This window comes from Aedes aegypti, chromosome 3, assembly GCF_002204515.2.
Source record: "Aedes aegypti strain LVP_AGWG chromosome 3, AaegL5.0 Primary Assembly, whole genome shotgun sequence".
Lineage (NCBI taxonomy): Eukaryota > Metazoa > Arthropoda > Insecta > Diptera > Culicidae > Aedes > Aedes aegypti.
In genome coordinates, this window is record NC_035109.1 from 55,104,065 (window position 1) to 55,123,138 (window position 19,074).

Here is a 19,074-nt window from a genome sequence, read left to right on the forward strand (position 1 = left end):
GTTTTTTCTATGGAAAACACATTCTACCATACCAACAACATGTGCCAAGTTTAATCCAAATCAAAGATTATCGAGCACGATTTTTATTTAAGGTACACCGGGGCAAGTTGAAACGGCTGGGGTGAGATGAAATTGAGAGGTATCATATTGAAATTGCATAATGTTGCGAAATTTGACTGCAGCAACAACAAGTTAAAAGATAGTACAAACTTTTAGAGAAGAAAAATCTAATAAAATTTGATTTCATCATTGTCATGTCTACCTATCTCAAGTGATATTAATTATTCCTTATAATTCTGGCACCTTTTACTTGTTCGTACCAACGGGATTTCTGAGCTATAAATACTGGCTGTCGTAGGCACAGAAGATAGACTTCCCGAACTGTGGACTGATTAGCATATTATTTTATTCTTTTATTCTTTATTTTCAGGATATAAAAATCATATTCAAAACTTCGCATTTCATATTGCCCACCCGTTTCAACTTGCCCCGGTATACCTTTTTTTTCGACTCATTTTGAATGGAATTCCTCATAGGGCTCATTCATTTATTTCATAACGCTAAAATTGACCATTTTCGAGACCAACCCACCCCCATGTAACGCTTTTTGTAAGAACATTATTCAATTTTTGTATGGGCCGTAACATCCTTAGGTCACCCACCCACCCCCTCTAGCGTTATGAAATTTGTGAATGGGTCCATATGAGCCTCTGTACGTGCCATAAATTCTTTTGTTCTCATGGCTTTTACTGTGCGCCGTGTGTTGGTGCTGTCTCGCTCTCTCTCACGGGCATTTTGAAAACAGGGCGCACAGTAAAAGTCAAACGTTTTGTAGCATGCATAGGCTCATGGCTTTATGCCATAAATAATTCAAACCAAGATAAATATAGGGTAGGTGTACCAGTTATGGCCATAGTAGTTCCATATTTCGCCATATATGATAACTTGAATTACTCATCATTTTGAAAAGTTTTGTTTGTTTTAGCAGTAAGATATACGATAAATCTTGACGTTAAAACATTCAAAAAGAATAAAAATGTTACAGTTATCAAAATTCCACTTATTGCCAAATAGGGAACCACTATGGCCATAACTGGTACATTTTCCCTAAATAGAAAAGATAAATATACATCTAAGGAAAATCGTTCGGAATGTAATCTATAAAAATATATATTTTTATTCTTTGCACTTTGGTTTCTCGATGGATTTTTTGGAGAATGTTTCTGCCAACTTAATTAAATTCACTGTTTGATACTTGTTGGAAATTTTTCGTGTATTGTTTTGAATCTACAAGATTTCTTGAAAAATAATCAAATCAACTAAAATTTCACAGACGTGTTGTAAATTCAACGATAGTGTTCGTATACGTATACTTAGAATTTTTTGAAAAATTGTTCAGTCAAACACTTCTACTTGTTGGAAATATTCCGAATATAATTCGATTCATTGATTAATTCTGAGGGTTTGTTTTGGAGAACATTTCAGCCAACTAAAATGCCTAAAACTCGTTGGAAACTCTGCAAATATTGTTGGCCCTATTGATTAAATATTTGTTTTGTGAGGGTTTATCAGCCTAAATGTTTGAAACTTGTTAATTTTCCTGCAGTCAACTCTTCGTTACTCGATATTGAAAGGACCATCGAGTAAAGGAGATATCGAGCTATATAACATAAAACCAGTGCAACTACGATCCAAGACACAATCCAAGTCGCCATCAAAACCAATGTTTACTATGGTTCTCTAACTCAATATATACGAGATACGAAATATCGATGTGGGGTCATGCACAAATTATGTCATATAATAAAATTATAGGTCTCATACAAAAAGCGTGACAAAGAGGGGGGGGGGATAAAAAAGTCGAAATTTCGCGTGACATAATCTGTGTCCAGTCCTATATGTAATACAGGTCGGACTCGATTCTCGATTTTTTTTTCACTCCGGATAATCGAATCACTAAGAGAAAAAATAAAATCTGCTATAAAAGAACTTGAATATTATATTAATAATTAACTCATTACGCGTGGGGGGTCCCGTAGCCTCGAGGTTACGCTTTTGCTTCGCCAAGCGGAAGGTCATGGGTTCGATTCCCAATCCCCCCACACAAAAACTCCGTCCAGCCACCAGAAGACGCCGCACGAAGAACCGTGTATTGGGGAACATAACCATCCTTCGTCAGTATCGGATGGTGACTGAGACACACTGACCCTCTTTGTAGTAGGCTGTTGCCTCACACGACACGGAAACATGGCAAAATGAACCACCGCACACCAATAGACTTCGATATGGATATGGATTGGACGAACGACAGCACTCTCCTCTACCTGCTCGGTATGAGAGAAATAGCAATATGAACTATAAACAGATTGATACTCGGCATAGTAGTGGCCAACAGCACGGAGTGCCTATCAAATAAAAAAAAAAAATACTCATTACGCGTGGTAAAGACGGACAAATTATGGGCGAAATTATAAAAAAAAATCCACGTGCTCGGCTGGGATTTGAACCCAGGACTCTTGTATGTTAGCTGAGTGCTACCGCTAAGCTACCGAGCCACTTGGTGACCCAATAACTGAGTTGGTTACAAGTTTAGATTCAAATCCCCACAGACCACGCAGACTCCTAAATATTATCTTTTTTTGTTGTTTTATTTATATAAAACAACATAAAGGAACATGGGGGGTCTTGAGAAGAAAGCAAACTTTTGACCGGCATACACAAAAAACCTTTTTCAAACCCCCCTATTCTTACCTTAGTCCAAAACTGCTAAACTATTAATGTTGCATATTGCAATACTAAATTATCTCAAAATTATGCATAAAAACTGAAAAACAAGGATATAAAAAAATATATTCCGGACAATCGAGTCCAAAATTCCGGATAATCGAGTCGGACCTGTATTATTATAAATGAATACTTGAGATCTCTCGCATAATATTTCAGCCAACTGAAAGATTTCGTGGCTTGATGAAAACCTTTGAATGTTTCATTATCATTAATTAATTAATCTGTAAACACGAAAACTTAACCAATCTTGGTTATTGGCTCGTTTGCAGAGAGTCTTCCATATCAAGATTGAAATAATTAAATTTGTTACAAAGACTCAAATTTAAAACCTTTAAATTACTTCCTTTAAATTTAACTAACGTCTGATAACCTAGCGAAAAAATTTAAAATTGGTTTTTCACGACCACCTTGATATTGGCTAGGGCCGCGACCCACAGTTTGGGAAACTATGCTGTAGAGTAAGTTAGTAAACCGTTAGAAAGCTTGAAAACAGTAAAAAAAATTCAGTATACTTGACACAAAACCGACTAAAATGTCACTCACACCCCACTGCATTTGGGCCTGTCAAATGGAGTTTATCTAATTTTTAATTATTTGTATTCACATTTTTTAATAAATTCTAGGATCGAAAAAAAACAGGTCAAATTTGTAATTTATTTCATTTCATTTTATACAACAATTCCGAGGAAATATTCGTACGAATTCATGAAATAATCTGTGCGTAAAACCCTAGAGTCAAACTTGCAAGCTAATTTGAATGAATTCCTGGAATGATGTAACTCTTCGAAGCAATCGAGAATGAGTATTTGGAGAAATAACTGAGGCCATTTCATAAGAGCCATGTAAAAATGCCTGATGAAATTTCTTAAGAATCCCCAAACAGATTCCTCAGAAACAGTGTTGCCATTATGACAGATTAATTTTGTACTGTCACACTTCTAATCGAAAATGTGTTGGCAACCGCTCCCAAGTAACGTTTTCTGTTCACTAGGGGAAAAGCACTAATTTTCGACCTACAAGAATTCGAATTTCCATACAAAGTACGCCGAAATCGTATGGATGGGTCAAACATTAGTGCTAGGTCGAGAATGGGTACTATTCCCCTACGGTTCTGACAACCAATGTTCAGATTTATCATGTTTATAAACTCGTAAATAAACCTGAAATGATACTTGACCTCCAAGAAATAGTTGCTGATGAAAAGAAGAAGAATTATATAGACTCACTTTGAGAAATCCTAAATATCAATTATCTCAAGATATTCCAGAGGAATTGATAGAGCGACACTTAGTGAAATTTCTGAATGTATGTTCATAAAAATGGTAGCATCCTAGAAGAGTTACCCAAAGTAATCCCTAAAGAAAAACAAAATAGGATACTTAGAATTTACTTAGAATACCAGTGGAATCTCGAGCTCTAATGTTTTGTACCTCACCATAGCTTCAATTTTTAGAGCAACGCCTTACAAATAGAAAAAACTTAAAAGTAGATTGGAGTCCTTGTACCTTTTAATTCCGCCCCTAAATGCTTATCTTTGATAGATACGCGTATTTCTACTACCACTTGCACATTAAATCCACATTAAAAGTTTTACGTTTCTTCAACTTCCAGAGGGACCGCTCGCTCACGATCAGCCCACGTACGCCGGCCTGCCCGGTATCAACGTGTACGGTATGCTGTGCGTCCCGCCAGAGTCATACGCCCCGAAACCCCTGAAGACCCCCAGCTCCCAGTCGATCTACAACAAGTGGAAGGTCCGACCGGCGCCAGTTTCCTCCTACCGCGACACCGAATACCGATCATTCCAGAATGCCACCATGACGTCCGACGATGTGGAGTGAACCCCTTCCCTCCTTCCCGCATGGCGCATGGTTTCCACCATTGACCACTGATAACTGAGAGAAAGAGACGGAGAGTTAGCTTCATTCTCGACAGCCAAACCGATTAGTCTTCGTGATTAGTATTTATTACATATATTTTTGTATTTATTACATGAAGAGTATTTATTTTATTCGGAGTAAGTTCCACTCGTGTGGAAATTATTGTTTATCGATCGGTACGGAGAGTTAAGCGTTTCAGGGTCTGTAATTTGCCACAAAAGAAAAGAGTGTCCAGACGACGTAAAGTCAATCGCGAAATGCGAAAGAAAACGCTACAAATGTTCCAAACATTTGTATTGTGCTTTTCAGGCCCAATGAAATGACAACAATTATTATTTTAATAAACACCTTAATTAGTCGTCCTCTTGGACGGATACCTACTCGCATAGTTCACCACGTAGGACTGGAACGCAAGACGATGATTAATTAACGGAAACCAATTTTTAATGAAACAAAGCCTGCACTGTTGTTAGTTTTAGAAGGAAAAGTTATCTCACACGCAAATGTGAAAGGAAAAACAAACGAATGTTCAACAAAAAATGAGCAAAAATGCACCTTAATAATCATGCTCACAACTTCTTTTTTTCTTTCCACTTCCACCACTAGAAGCCGAACCTTAACTAACAGTAGGCCTTGCGCGCCCATCAATCCACCGTCACATGCTAGTCTTTGTTCTGCGACTCGAGTGACGCAAGTTGATACCTTCCCCTATACACAACACAGATGGCGTCTCATCACTTTCTTGCATCAATTGACTCGCAGAATAAAGCAGACCTTTTTTTAATTTTCGCGCTCCTTTGTTGTCGCACACGCTTCATGAGAGCCGCAAACTCTATCGCAACATTATAACAAATGTTCAACGCCTGTCTATGATGAACCTCACCGTCATCTTCGTTGGGATGTAACTCATATGTCAATGAAAGTAAATCTGGCTAAAAAAAAACTCCCAACGCATATCACTTTCAAGTAAATTGGCTTGATTTCCCGCGCAAATAGTGAGTAGGTGGAGGTGGAAAGAAAACTCCGCAGTATAACAGCAGGCAACAAAAAAGCTAATACTAAACAATGCAGAAAATGAGAGTCACCGTTTTAACTCACTCGAAGCTGCGCTCACGCACAAACATTATAATAATAGGTATACCTAGGAGCAGACTTATAACTTTATTACTAGAAGGGCAAAAGAGTTTAGTTTCATTTTAAATCACGCGCACATCAAGACAAGACGATAATTGCAGTGCAGAAGGAAAATAAAAAGTCAAAAGATGGAATTTTTAGATGCCTATCTTAGTAGGCGGCACTAGGGTCACCGCGTGTCAGTCAGAGAGAGATTCAATATTTAAATAGAACCGAACAATAGGAATATTCAACAGCATGTGGTCTATAGTCGATAAACTTTCCTAATTATCGTCAGATTGATTTCGTCAGCAATATATTTCGCATCCTGACTGACTCATCACAAAACCGAGCCACAAAATTACACACACTGATTAGCGCTAAAAAAAATACCGCCACTGCTTAGGAAAGAAACCCAAATTGCGGAATTATTATAGTAGTTAGGCCCTATCAACAGAAAAGGAAATGACGAGAGAGGAAACTCTATTGTAAATATGTTTCATGGCTATCTCCCAAACTCTCGCACACTTGATTTTCCTTTCGATATTTATTCGCTAAACCTGCAACATAAAAACACCTGGTAATTTATATATTTTTAAAGATATTAGTTTTAACCCAAACACTGGCATGAGTTTGCCCAGTGCTACTAATAAAGTTATAAAATTATACCTTCTCTAGCCGGACCGCGCACAATTACTATCCTATTATATAATTATTACAATCGAAAACACACAAATCCAGATGAACAGATAGGTAATGGAGAAATTTCACAAAGTAAAACAGGCGAACTATTGTGCAGTAGTGAAGAATAATAAAGCATATACACACGGATGATGTGTATAATTTGAAAAATGAAAACCATCGAACCCGAGTTTCACTTTCAATCACAAATCCCCATAACTGCAAGTCCAAGCAAGTAGGGGAAGTGGTGGTAAAATGAACACCGTGCCTTTTACAGAGAAAAAACAAATTTTGATGTATTTTTATCACGCACGGACGATTTAGTGCATAAATCTGAGTGTTCGGGTTGATACGTAGGTCAATTGAAGTGAAAATACAAAAAAAAACTAATATTTTAGAAAACCACGTTGGAAAATTAGAAATGACGTAACTTTTAGCTCGAAAGACTTGAGGTTTTTCAGTGAGGTGAATATCGTTATGATATGATGTCAAATTTGATACCTATTGAATTCTTTTTGAATGGGTTACAATAATTAATGGATGTATTTTCGGTGGGACAATAAAAAATTTTAGAAATATGTGTTTTGCTCACGTTTTTTGCGTGGTGTTCATTTTACCACCAACCGCTGTTCATTTTACCCACATAGTGCAGGTAAAATGAACATTTGCATCGCTTTTTGATAGCGATGAAAATATGTGAAAATTTAGCTATTTTAGTCTGAATCCACGTCACTGCTTTTGATTACATCCCTATTTTTTATGTTGTGCGATAGAGCTATACAAATTCCTCGTTTTTCTATCAGAAACAAGATGATTTCCTTAAGGTGTTCATTTTACCACCCCTTCCCCTAATCATCAAAGTGGGCTTCGAACTCTGATGCTACCGTAAATAGTCGAACACCAATTATTATAAGTCACATATAAATCTTCTTCGGGTTTGAATTAGTAGGGTAATTGGCCAATTGTGGAATGGTTGAAATGCTAAAATACTCGCTAATTGTTGAACACGCCATAAGGAATAGGGCCCATTCACAAATTTCATAACGCTGGAGGGGGTGGGTGGGTTTCCAAACGATGTTACGACCAATATAAAAACTGAATAATATTCATACAAAAAGCGTTACAAGAGGGTGGATGGGTGTCCAAAACAGACAATTTTAGCGTTATGAAATAAATGAAAGAGCCCATACACGGACTGTTCAACCATAGGCGACGTTTTTAGCTGTTCAACATTAGGCGAATTGCCTAGCTGTTTCTATTTCAAAAATATATGTTTTTTGCAATTTCTCATCGCAATAGACTGTTTTTTATCACGTAAATCTGTCAAGAAACGGCCTACTTTCCTGCACTGACTTATGCATTTATTATTATTATCTTTATTGACAAGATTTGCAGCCCGAGGCTGGCTCATCTCGGTAACTTATGCATTGCGGTAATAGTCATCACGCAACTGAAATCAGTTGCGTAATAAATATTACGCATTGCCTTTTCGTTACACAACTGTTTTGAGTTGCGTAATGAATCATTACATAACAATCTACAGAAATTGCAAAATAATGGTGAATGCATTCCAGGGTGGGTGTACGGCTGTCAACTACAAACTACAAACAAATCTCTCGGGCGGTGATATGGTTTCTTACCCTCAGTGGTCTTCTACGAAATTTCAAAAAATGTTGTACGCAATTCGTTGCAGAACTCGAATTTTACAGCACTCGTGCTATAAAAATCATCATTCCGCAACTTGTTGCGTAAACTACTATTTTGCAATATCTCATCGTAAGGGCAACTTCACCGGTGGTCTATTTTTGGTCGTAATTTATACCAAAAATGGACCAGTAAAAATAGACCAAACCGCACGCGCATGCACCAGTTGTTGTATTTTTTTCGATCCATTTCGGATGTGATGAACAAAAACATACAAATAGTGAATCGAACAGCAGAATTCTAAAGCAGAATTGATTAAACCTGAAGAATCCCGAAGGAACTCCGAAGGAGTACACGGATGAACTCCAAAGGAATTCCCGGAAGAATTCCTATAGAATTCACGGCGGAGCTTCGAAAGAATTCCCGTCAGAGCTTCGAAGGTATTCTCGGTCTAGCTCCAGAGATTTTTCCGGAAGAACAGCCAATAAATTTCTGGTGGAGCTACAGATGAGCTGTGGAGGAACTCCGAAGGAATGTACACAGGGCCGTCCCTTATTTTTAGAAAATGCGAAATGTTATGAGTTCGTCATTGTAAAGAGCTCGTTTTGGTAAGAGAAAAATCAGGTAAAAATTTGAAGTCCGTACGTGGACGCTAAATGGTTCCCCAACGGCCCTGAGCATATTAGGCGTAGATGACCCCGTGCGCAAAATCGAGCTCGCTGTTCTAGTGCACGCAACATGAGTACAAAAAGCCACTAGTAACAAATGGATGGAATTTTTAAATGGTTTTCGTTGCACTACACTTTTTTATATAAAACTTTGGGAGGGATTATTAGAGTATGTTTAAAACTACAAATGAACTTTAACACTTCACTATTTGCAAAAAAATAAAATACTTTTCGTTGGTTTTACTTCAAAAAATATTTTTTGCGATTTTTGAGATTTTGTCACACCCCTTGGTTTAAACTCAAATTTTGAGTATATGATGTTACAGCTCATACAAAATTTATGTAGCATCCATACAAAATGCGTTAGGAAGGTGTGGGTGGGTGTCAAAAATGGTCATTGTCGGCGTTATGAAATTTGTGAATAAACCCAAAGTTGTTGCAAGAACATGCTCTTTCGTATTATTAAATAAAAAAAGAATTCATTAAAAATTTTAGGACCCGATTGGACTCAACAGCGTCTTACAAAGCCAATGTTTACCAATGTCGATGTGCCTTTTCGAAATGTTTGTCCAGAACTTTCGTTCGTTGCACTAAACCTGTAGTCCACCTAGTGAAAGAGTTTTTAGCTGTTAAAATATTGATTACAATAGAAATTCAGAGCTACCAGCATTGATAAATCGAGCTTTTTTTAAAAGTGAAGTTTGTCTTCGTTTTAAGTGGGCTATAGTGTAACGTCTGGCTGTGATAAACTTTCACGGAGAGGCATCCGCACAGGTTCACGCGGTGAATTCTAATGATTTTTATTCATTAAGTATTAACCTACGAAGATTAACTCTACATAGCTTATTCTAGGAGTAGGTACTTAAGTCGGTTTACAAAAGATGGTTCAAAACACGGTCAACCAATCGCGTACGTTTGCCGTAAATGTTGGTGACGAAGGTTACCAAAAGAAGTTGGCAAGAAATGTGAGTAATATTATTTGATGTTATGAGTTTACAGTTTACATGTCAACTTGGAGGGTCTGCGAAAAGCAGCTCTCCATGGAATTTAAGATAGTTGCGCATGTTAAATTTTAGTTAGGCGGCATCCAAAAATTACGTAACGCTCTAGGGGGAGGGGGGGAGTAAGCTCAAGCGTTACGGCTCATACAAAAATTTAAAAATTTTCATACAAAAAGCGTTACGGACGGGGGGGGAGGGGGTTGAAAATTTTCAATTTTAGCGTTACGTAATAAATGGACGCTGCCTTATTGGGAAAAGGTTGGAAGATAATATGCTACAATAGCCTACCTAACGGGAGCCCAATTAAAACGAAGCCCACCTATAGATATCGCAACGAACGAAATTCGACTGGATCTAGCTTTCAATTTAGGCGGGAAGTTTTTCCATTCATTTCACCCTGCGGGTGTCAGTTCGCTGAAACGGCTGCGGGCGTACATAGTGGTTTCTGCGCTCGTGTACATACACGGTACATGTCACCAACACTACTTAAAAATTGCTGGTGGAAAATATAAACAAAGATCAGCTGTTCCCAGCAAAATCAAATGGCAGTATTTTCAACCAGCAAATTTGCGCATGTGTTCGTGACAACGCTCGGCGAGAGCTCAATGATCAATATCTACACGGAGAAATCAGAATACCCAAAAAAAAAGTTCTTTTTACTCAAATTTGGGTAAACTGCATTTAGTTTTTACTCACGGTTGGGTTGTTTCGCCTCTCTCGCAACAGCAATGTTGTCAAAAACAGAGAGAGACGCACCGACCCAGCGTCGAAGTTCAATGGAATAAGCCAAATTTGAGTTCTTTCGAGTGTACCTAACGTTAAGTTGTTTTAACCCATCACGAAGACTTCGAAAGCTAACGCTGGGTAGATTTTTTTTTTTGCACTGTGTTGTTTGTTTTGCCGCTGTCAAATGGAAATAACCTAATGCTACACGGAGAAATATTTTTACCTAATTTTTGAGTTTACTTTACCCAAAATTATGTTGAATTATTCACTTTACCGTGGATCTCCAGCCAACCGAGATTTGCGTATAAAAGAAGAACACACTTGACGTCACACTAACAGTAAGGTTTTATTAACTTAAAGTTTAAACTAACAATCCATGGGATAATAACTCGAACACCTCACTTAGGCACGACCGAACAACAACCATCTCGTTGGAGCGCGCGAAAGACTGAATGACATTTCTGGCCATCAGGGGCTGAACACTTATTGCGAACATGATTGATTTCAGTAAAGGGCGAGACACAACAAATCCTTCAACACTCCTCCTTTGTATCGATGCCATTTACTCCTCCTGAAACAAAACTACTCCTCCTGAACAAAAGTCCTCCTCCTATTCCAAAGCTAATTGATATCTTTTTTCTGTTTTCGTCATTTACTATCCACTATTTTGACTTATACCTCTTTAACATAAAATAAGGCATCACGTCGTTCACCAGTCAACAAAACAATTCCATCTTTACAGATACTACAGTTTCTGGGACTGAAGGTAACCGTATACCCTGCATCTAACATTCGACTTACCGAAATTACATTAGCCTTTAATCCAGGTACATAGTAAACGTCTTTCAACTTTACGTCAATTCTTCCACCTTTGTCATTCAACCCCGAAAATCCACTGGTTCCAGTTGTTCTTACATGCACGATCTTTCCATCAGCAAGCACAACTTCGTCTTGACATGGCATCATATTCTGTAGTCGTCCACTCGATCCAGTCATATGGTTTGTACTCCCACTGTCAATCAGCCATCCATTCGAACTCTCCGAAGCTTTGATTCTTGTCGTGAAGCAAACGTTACGCCTGAAACTTCCACGTCCTGTATTTGATGATTCTCCGCCTTCCAGCCGTTGCATACTATCTCTATGTCTTCTCACTGCATACAACTTCGGGCAATTTTGACGGAAATGCCCCTCCTCGTGACAATAAAAACATTCACGTTTCAAAATCCTGCCATCACCTCTGACACCTTCTTGACGCTGCATTGCCACCCGAAGTGCTTTGTCATTTTGATTCTCATATTCCGTACTACGCTCACATCTCCGTCGCCATTCGTCCAACAGCTTACCTTTAACGTACTCGAGTTTCAAATCTTCCTCCGATCGACTCTCCAATGCGGTTATCAGTGAATTGTACGATTCCGGCAAACTCGAAAGCATTATTGCCACAACCCAGTGCTCTGCCAGTTTCTCTCCCATGCCATTCAACTTATGCACAAGCTCTACTGCCTCCTTCAAATGTTCCGACATGTCACCACCTTCGTCCAAACGCATAGAGCACAGCTTCCGCAACACGTGAATCTTGTTGCATAGGGATCCACGTTCATGGTAACCCTTTAGTCTTGACCACATCTCATTCGCTGTTACAGCATCAATCACATGCGCTAACTGACTATTGTCGATTGACTGTTAAACGAGAAACTTGCGACGATCGATGCGCCACCGTAATTCATATAACGGAGGGTATTATAACTAACTTGGAGGTGATGATTTCGCAATTTTGAGGTTACCATCACCTCCAAACACTAGCGATTTTGCGGTGGGATGTTGACGTTTGATCACGAATAGCCAATCCAATAGTTGCTCGAGCGGATGCGTCCATTGTGATCCAGGAAACGGGAACATTTTCCGGCTTAGCTTCGCTCACCACTGACCATAAACCTTCCTTCACTAACAACAGTTCCATTCGGAACTTCCAACTGGCCCAATTTGTATTGTTGAGACGCTCCATAACAATTTTTGTATCACTCATCTTCACACTTTTGTTCTTCTTTATACTGGGCCCATAACCTGTTGAATTATTCACTTTACCGTGGATCTCCAGCCAACCGAGATTTGCGTATAAAAGAAGAACACACTTGACGTCACACTAACAGTAAGGTTTTATTAACTTAAAGTTTAAACTAACAATCCATGGGATAATAACTCGAACACCTCACTTAGGCACGACCGAACAACAACCATCTCGTTGGAGCGCGCGAAAGACTGAATGACATTTCTGGCCATCAGGGGCTGAACACTTATTGCGAACATGATTGATTTCAGTAAAGGGCGAGACACAACAAATCCTTCAACAAATTAAGTATATCGATTATAGTTTCAACCCAAAATCTCTCGGATTTCTCTTTCTCCCACACAAATGTTGTCAAAAATAGAGAGAGCTGCATCTACCCAATGGGGGTACTTTGGCCCAATAAGCCAAATTTGGGTAAATGCAACTTTTCTTATGTTTGGGTCAAAAGAACTCAATTTTGCGTTAAATCAACCCAAAATTGAGTATATTTTTCTAATGGAATTAAAGCCAAACTACCTAGTGGGGACCTTGGAAATTTAGCCAAAATTGAATTATTGGGCTCAACTACGGAATTGCGTTGAAACAACCCAAAATTTAGTTGAATTCCGTCTCCGTGTAGGTACAGTATTGGACAAAACGGACAAAACATTTGCAACTTTTTCGATTTTCCATACAAAATGAACAACTTTGGTAAGCTATATCTCAGTTATGTATAGACCAATTTGAATGAAATTTTGACAGAACATCAGACATAACTTGAATTTTAACATATATTTTTGAGTGATTTTTCCAATCACAAGTTCAAAAGCAGTAACGGTTTGACTAAAGTCAATTTTTTGACCATTTTTTATAAATGACATAACTAAACATATTGAAGAAATAGCTTCATGGTATCTTCAGCAAAGTTGTAGATTTTAACGAGTTGAACAAGTTTGCTGAAGACAGTTTTTGTGTAGGGCTATCAGATTTTCAGATAAATAGTTTTGAATTTTTCGTCAAAAATTACACTTTATATAAACCGTTATAATTTGTAAACCCGCGATTGGAAAAATCAATTAAAAAATATATGTTAATATTCAAGTTATATCTGATGTTCTGTGAAAATTTCATTCAAATCGGACGATAAATAACTGAGATCTAGCTTACCAAAGTTGGTCATTTTGTATGGAAAATCGAAAAAGTTGCAAATGTTTTGTCCAATACTGTATATACGGGCCCATTCACAAATTTCATAACGCTGAAGGGGGTGGGTGGGTGTCGTTAAAATGTTACAGCTCATACAAAATTCGAAAAAAATATTCATACAAAATGCGTTGCCCCCTCGCATCAAAAATGGATATCAAATGGACGGTGGATATCAAAAATGGCCATTTTTGGCGTTATGAAATTTGTGAACAAACCCAGACAACCAGAAATCGCATGAAATTTCACGTTACAACTCGTTTATTCATACAAATTACATCAAACTCGCTAAGCACCGTGGATAAACTCGTCAGATTTATGAGTTTCCTCGCATAAAACACTTCTTTTCTGAGTTCATTTGTACATTTTGTTTTGTCTCGTACACACGTACAAAGAAAGTCGAATCAATCCGTAGCAGCTGTCAAATCATCATTTGTTATCATAAGTTAAGTCGCATAATATTACAGGTTAGTTCGGTAGAATATTTATACACTCGCATTGTATGTTATTATTCATCACATAATATATGTACGCATATCGCCTCCACTTTTGTACGTAAAAGGCCTTTTCGCAACATCTTATAAGTGAAATTTTGCACATATAGAGCCTCCAGGTGATTTCGTTATACGTATATTTTGGTTGCCTGGGAACCCATACCAGTTAACCCAAATTTGGGTTATCCCACGGAAGAGCTGAATTGTGTCAAAAGAAGTCAAAGTTGGGTTGATTGTTGGCTCAGTGTAGCGAGCCAATCAAGGGCTCATTCACAAATTTCATAACGCCAAAAATGGCAATTTTTGATACTCACCAACCCTCTCTTTTATTTATTTATTTATTTATTTATTTATTTACCCAAGCAACATTGGTAGCTGAACAATAGTTCATTGAACTGAAACAAACTTAAGAGTGGTTTGTTCAACTCTTGTTTAGCAAAAATGTTTGTTGGGTAGCCTCTTGTTTCCATTGTTTGGCCATGCTTTATCAACAAATAATTCACATATCAATATAACAATTAATAAAGAAATTTGCTATTGTTTTAAGTACATTCATATCTCTGCTACGTAGTATTAACTGTAGATCTGGAAATTGTTGGAGAGCAGGTACATCACACACCCTGTAGTGGAGATGTCGATGGGTAAGAATTGTAGAGGTAGTATTTTAAGTGAATGAATTGTAGATATCTTTACCCAGACATGAAATAAAAGAGAGGTGCTGACGTGGTAGCAATATCAGTCAGTAGCCTGCGGTGTGGAGCGAATAGCCTTGTTGTGTTTTTGTCGTAGTTTATTTCAACAGGTTATGGGCCCAGGAACGCCTGGAGGACGCTGAGGCGGCTTCAATGAGGGACCACGAGGAAGCACCTAGACGAGGAGGCAGAATCTCAGTGAGGAGGTAGAGCCTGGACGGAAGGTGGAGTCTGGACGGGAGGTGGCTTGGACGGGGTGCCCAAGAGTTGGAGGCCAAGATGCTGATAACGAGGCTGAAGGTGCGGATGCTGGCTGATCGGACGACGAGCTTGGAAGAGCTAGAGGAACTCGGGAGTCAGCAGGAGCTCGTAGGATGCGGTTGACCAAGAGGACGATGGTGCAGCTGGCCAGGAGAAGCTCGACTGGGAGGAGTTCGGTAGCTGGAGCTCGGTGCCAGGAGGAGCTTAGTGGACAAGAGAGCTCGGTGGCAGATGGCGGTTTGAAGGTTGTGTGATGAGGAGGAGTGTTGGAGAGCAGGTACATCACACACCCTGTAGTGGAGATGTCGATGGGTAAGAATTGTAGAGGTAGTATTTTAAGTGAATGAATTGTAGATATCTTTACCCAGACATGAAATAAAAGAGAGGTGCTGACGTGGTAGCAATATCAGTCAGTAGCCTGCGGTGTGGAGCGAATAGCCTTGTTGTGTTTTTGTCGTAGTTTATTTCAACAGAAATGCCCTTTCACCGACGATTTCGACCCAAACATTCCGTCTCCAATCATCGTAGATGTTGCAGTCGAATAGGAGATGATCTGGCGAAGCTACGCCTTCACCACACTGGCAAGTGTCGTCTTCAACGATTTTATTCCGCTTGAGGTGTGACGGCAGTCTGGAGTGGTTGCTTATCAGTTTGGATAGAAGAACGATTTCTCTCCGTGAAAACCCAAAATCATTGAACCATGCTTGCGTTGAAACGATTGGAAGAATACTGTAAAATCTGACTTTAATGCCCGCATTCCAAGCTGATTGCCACAAGTTGATAGATCATGTCCGAGTTGGATAAGCTATGTCCAAACGTGTAAACCGATAGTAATCTGTTTCACCCGATTGGCATGCTTCTTTTGCTGCTCCATCAACTGCTTCGTTTAACGGAATATTTTGATGAGATGGTACCCATAGGAATGCAATGCTTGATCCCTTTTCTTCGATGGATTTAACCAATGTCTAAATTTCATACCACGCTGACGGGTGATAAGAGGTGATTTTTATGTTGGAAAGAGATTCAAGGCTACTTAAGCTATCCGTCAGTACTACATAGTCGACCCTCGGCATAGCTGCAATAATTTGTGTGACTTTCCGTAGTGCAAGCAACTTCGCATGAAAGACAGAAACTTGATGCGGAAGATTGATTTGGCTAATTGGCTGTCCAAACTCATTTACTACCGCATAGACAGTTCCATCAATTGTTTTGGAACCGTCTGTAGTCAGATTTGATGCATTCGGATATCGATGTTCGAGAAGATTTTGGACGACTTCGTTAGCTTTCAAGGATGAGTTTCTTGATAATTCGAACGATAGGGTCGTATTTTGGACCCCCTAAGGAAGTGATTTCAGTTTTTTTTGTCCCAATTAATTAATTGCACAGCGTAACCAAGTCAAAAAACATGGCAAAATGTAGAGATAAACTTCCTCTACGAGATAAAATGTCCATACGGTCATAAGGGATCCAAAAAACGTTGAAAAACATTGAATTGCGGAAGCACTGTTTTTCATTATTTTGGACACACCAATACATTTTGGACCCTCAAAGTACATATTTTGGACCCCCGGCATTTTTTATCGTTTGGCGACAAAGTCCACGACAACTGGTTGTATGATATGCTTGCCCATAGTCTAATCAATCGATTGACAATGGAAAACCGAAGAAATTCTACGCTTTTAGTTTAGAAATTTGAAAAAAGATTTTGTTTACAACTGGAAAATTTCTGACGGCTTCAATTTCTGTGTGTAACGTGTTGTAACGGTTGTGTGGATGAACCGATTAAATTAAATTAATTTCAGATTTTCTTTGTACAAACGGTTGCTGCAAGTGCGGAATAGTCCTATCTTTCCAAATGACATGCGAATTGAGTTGGTCTTTCGATTTAAACTGGGAAAATTGCAGGAAAATGGCCCAGGGGGTCCAAAATATATTGGTTACCCTACCGTTTTGTCAACATTTACTACTTTTTGTCTCATGCCTAATTCGAACTCAAAACATGACAGTACTTCGAATGTTTCCACTTGACGTCCTGAATAAGCCGTGTACTGTAAAATACTACGACGGATCCAGGTTGAAGCAGAAGCCTATTTTGTAAATCGAGCAGATTCATGTGACTCATCTGTATTCATTGTCGATCAAAGCAAGCATGCATATTTCAGATGTCACCCGTCGACTCCCATAGTAATCCAGTCACATAGAAGAGTGCATGGTGACGTCACGAAAAATTCTCCTTCTCTGTCCCTCTTTCATCACGCTCAATTGACTGTCCTGCTCTTTGACACTCACTGCTGGAATTGTTTAGATTTTTTTTATATGGAGTTGACATTCACTGCTGGAATTGTTGACATTTTTTTTATATGGAGTTTCGAGGTTAGGTCAAGCGTGCAACGATCTATAGAGTGACAACTGTCGAAAAACTCGAGTGACAGAGCTGAGTCGAGCAAATTTTTTGGTCGACAGTGACTCCAGACGAGTCATTTTGATCGACTCGACTTATAAAATAGACCCCTGAATTCGGCACCGCTCAAACGTCAAATTAGTGAACTCGTGCATCGGTCCATTGTCGTCTTCACAAATTTATCATTCCAAGATTTGATTGAATATCTTCGTTCAATGAATTTCATAGTTGCAGCTTCTCTTCTGATATCTTACTGCAAAAATTGTAATAATTTTCTACATGTGTATCGACACATCAATATTAGAACCTATCTCACACATTGAATTCATTAAAATGAGATTGAATGAACCTTGGTGTTGTGAATTAAAAAACATGTGTGAATCCACATAGCAAAAATCTATATAGTTTCACACATAACGCGAATATGAAAAATGAACTCGTGAACATCAACAACAAAACTGACAAAACAGATCAACCATTTTGTAAAACCAAGTCTTCAACTATGGACCGATGCACGCGTTCATTATTTGACGTTTAAGCGGTGCCGTGTTATTTACGTGACCATGGCAACTAGTAAATTCGGCACCGCTCAAACGTCAAATTAATGAACTCGTGCATCGGTCCATAAATTGATGCACGAGTTCACTAATTTGACGTTTGAGCGATGCCAAATTCACTCGTTACCATAGCTACATAAATAAACGGCACCGCTCAAATGTCAAATAGTGAACACGTGCATTGGTCCATAGTTTACAACGTAGATTGGTGAGTTTGCTAAATATTAATTAGAAGCTTGAGCTGATTTAATTATTCCTTATTACAATTTTATCACAGACAAAGTTTTACTGTGCGAAGGTGGAACCAAAGGAAGCATGTGTACTGCGATTTTCAAGTTTTTTCTCCTTGGAGGAATCATCGGAAACCAAGCCGAAACCATAAACTCCTCATCTATCATGGCTGCATATCTGGTGATAAAATTGCAGTGCATTGCGATTGAAGGTTTTCCCGCTACGAAATTCCAAGGAAGGCAGCCAGCTAAACCACCCCTGAACATTACAGCGGCCACCATTCCATTATTCACCCAGTCCCCCAGCATCAGAAATTTTCCCGGTTTCTTGGTGGACCATAGTAAAAATGTATTTTTTTTTTTTGAAGAATTTTAAAAATTTTGATTGAAAATGCAATAATCAACTACCAAATTTTATTGTTACATGTGATTAAATGGTTTTGAATTCAATTGAATCCTGAGCTAATCCGAGTTAAAATCAATAATTTTATTCATTTATTATATTCATCAAACTCATGGCTCTCAATAATAATTACCATGTGGACTGACACATAATTTCAATATATTCTAAATGAACTCCAATTATTTGTCTCACACATAATCAACATGTTTCGACACAAATTGCAAAATACTACACTCAAAAAAATCCAAACGTCATTGCTACGTGAAAAATCACGTAGATCATTCCA

General features: G+C 38.5%; 1 protein-coding gene across 1 annotated transcript in view; it reads left to right on the forward strand.

Annotated features, from left to right (window-relative positions):
• LOC5579909 overlaps positions 1–6,545 on the forward strand; it is a 419,518-nt gene extending 412,973 nt beyond the window's left edge. Inside the window, exon 6 of the mRNA XM_021849664.1 lies at positions 4,399–6,545. Within this exon, the coding sequence (XP_021705356.1) occupies positions 4,399–4,628 (230 nt within the window). The 3' untranslated portion in view covers positions 4,629–6,545. The remainder of the gene's footprint in view (positions 1–4,398) is intronic.
• The last annotated feature ends 12,529 nt before the right edge of the window (positions 6,546–19,074 follow it).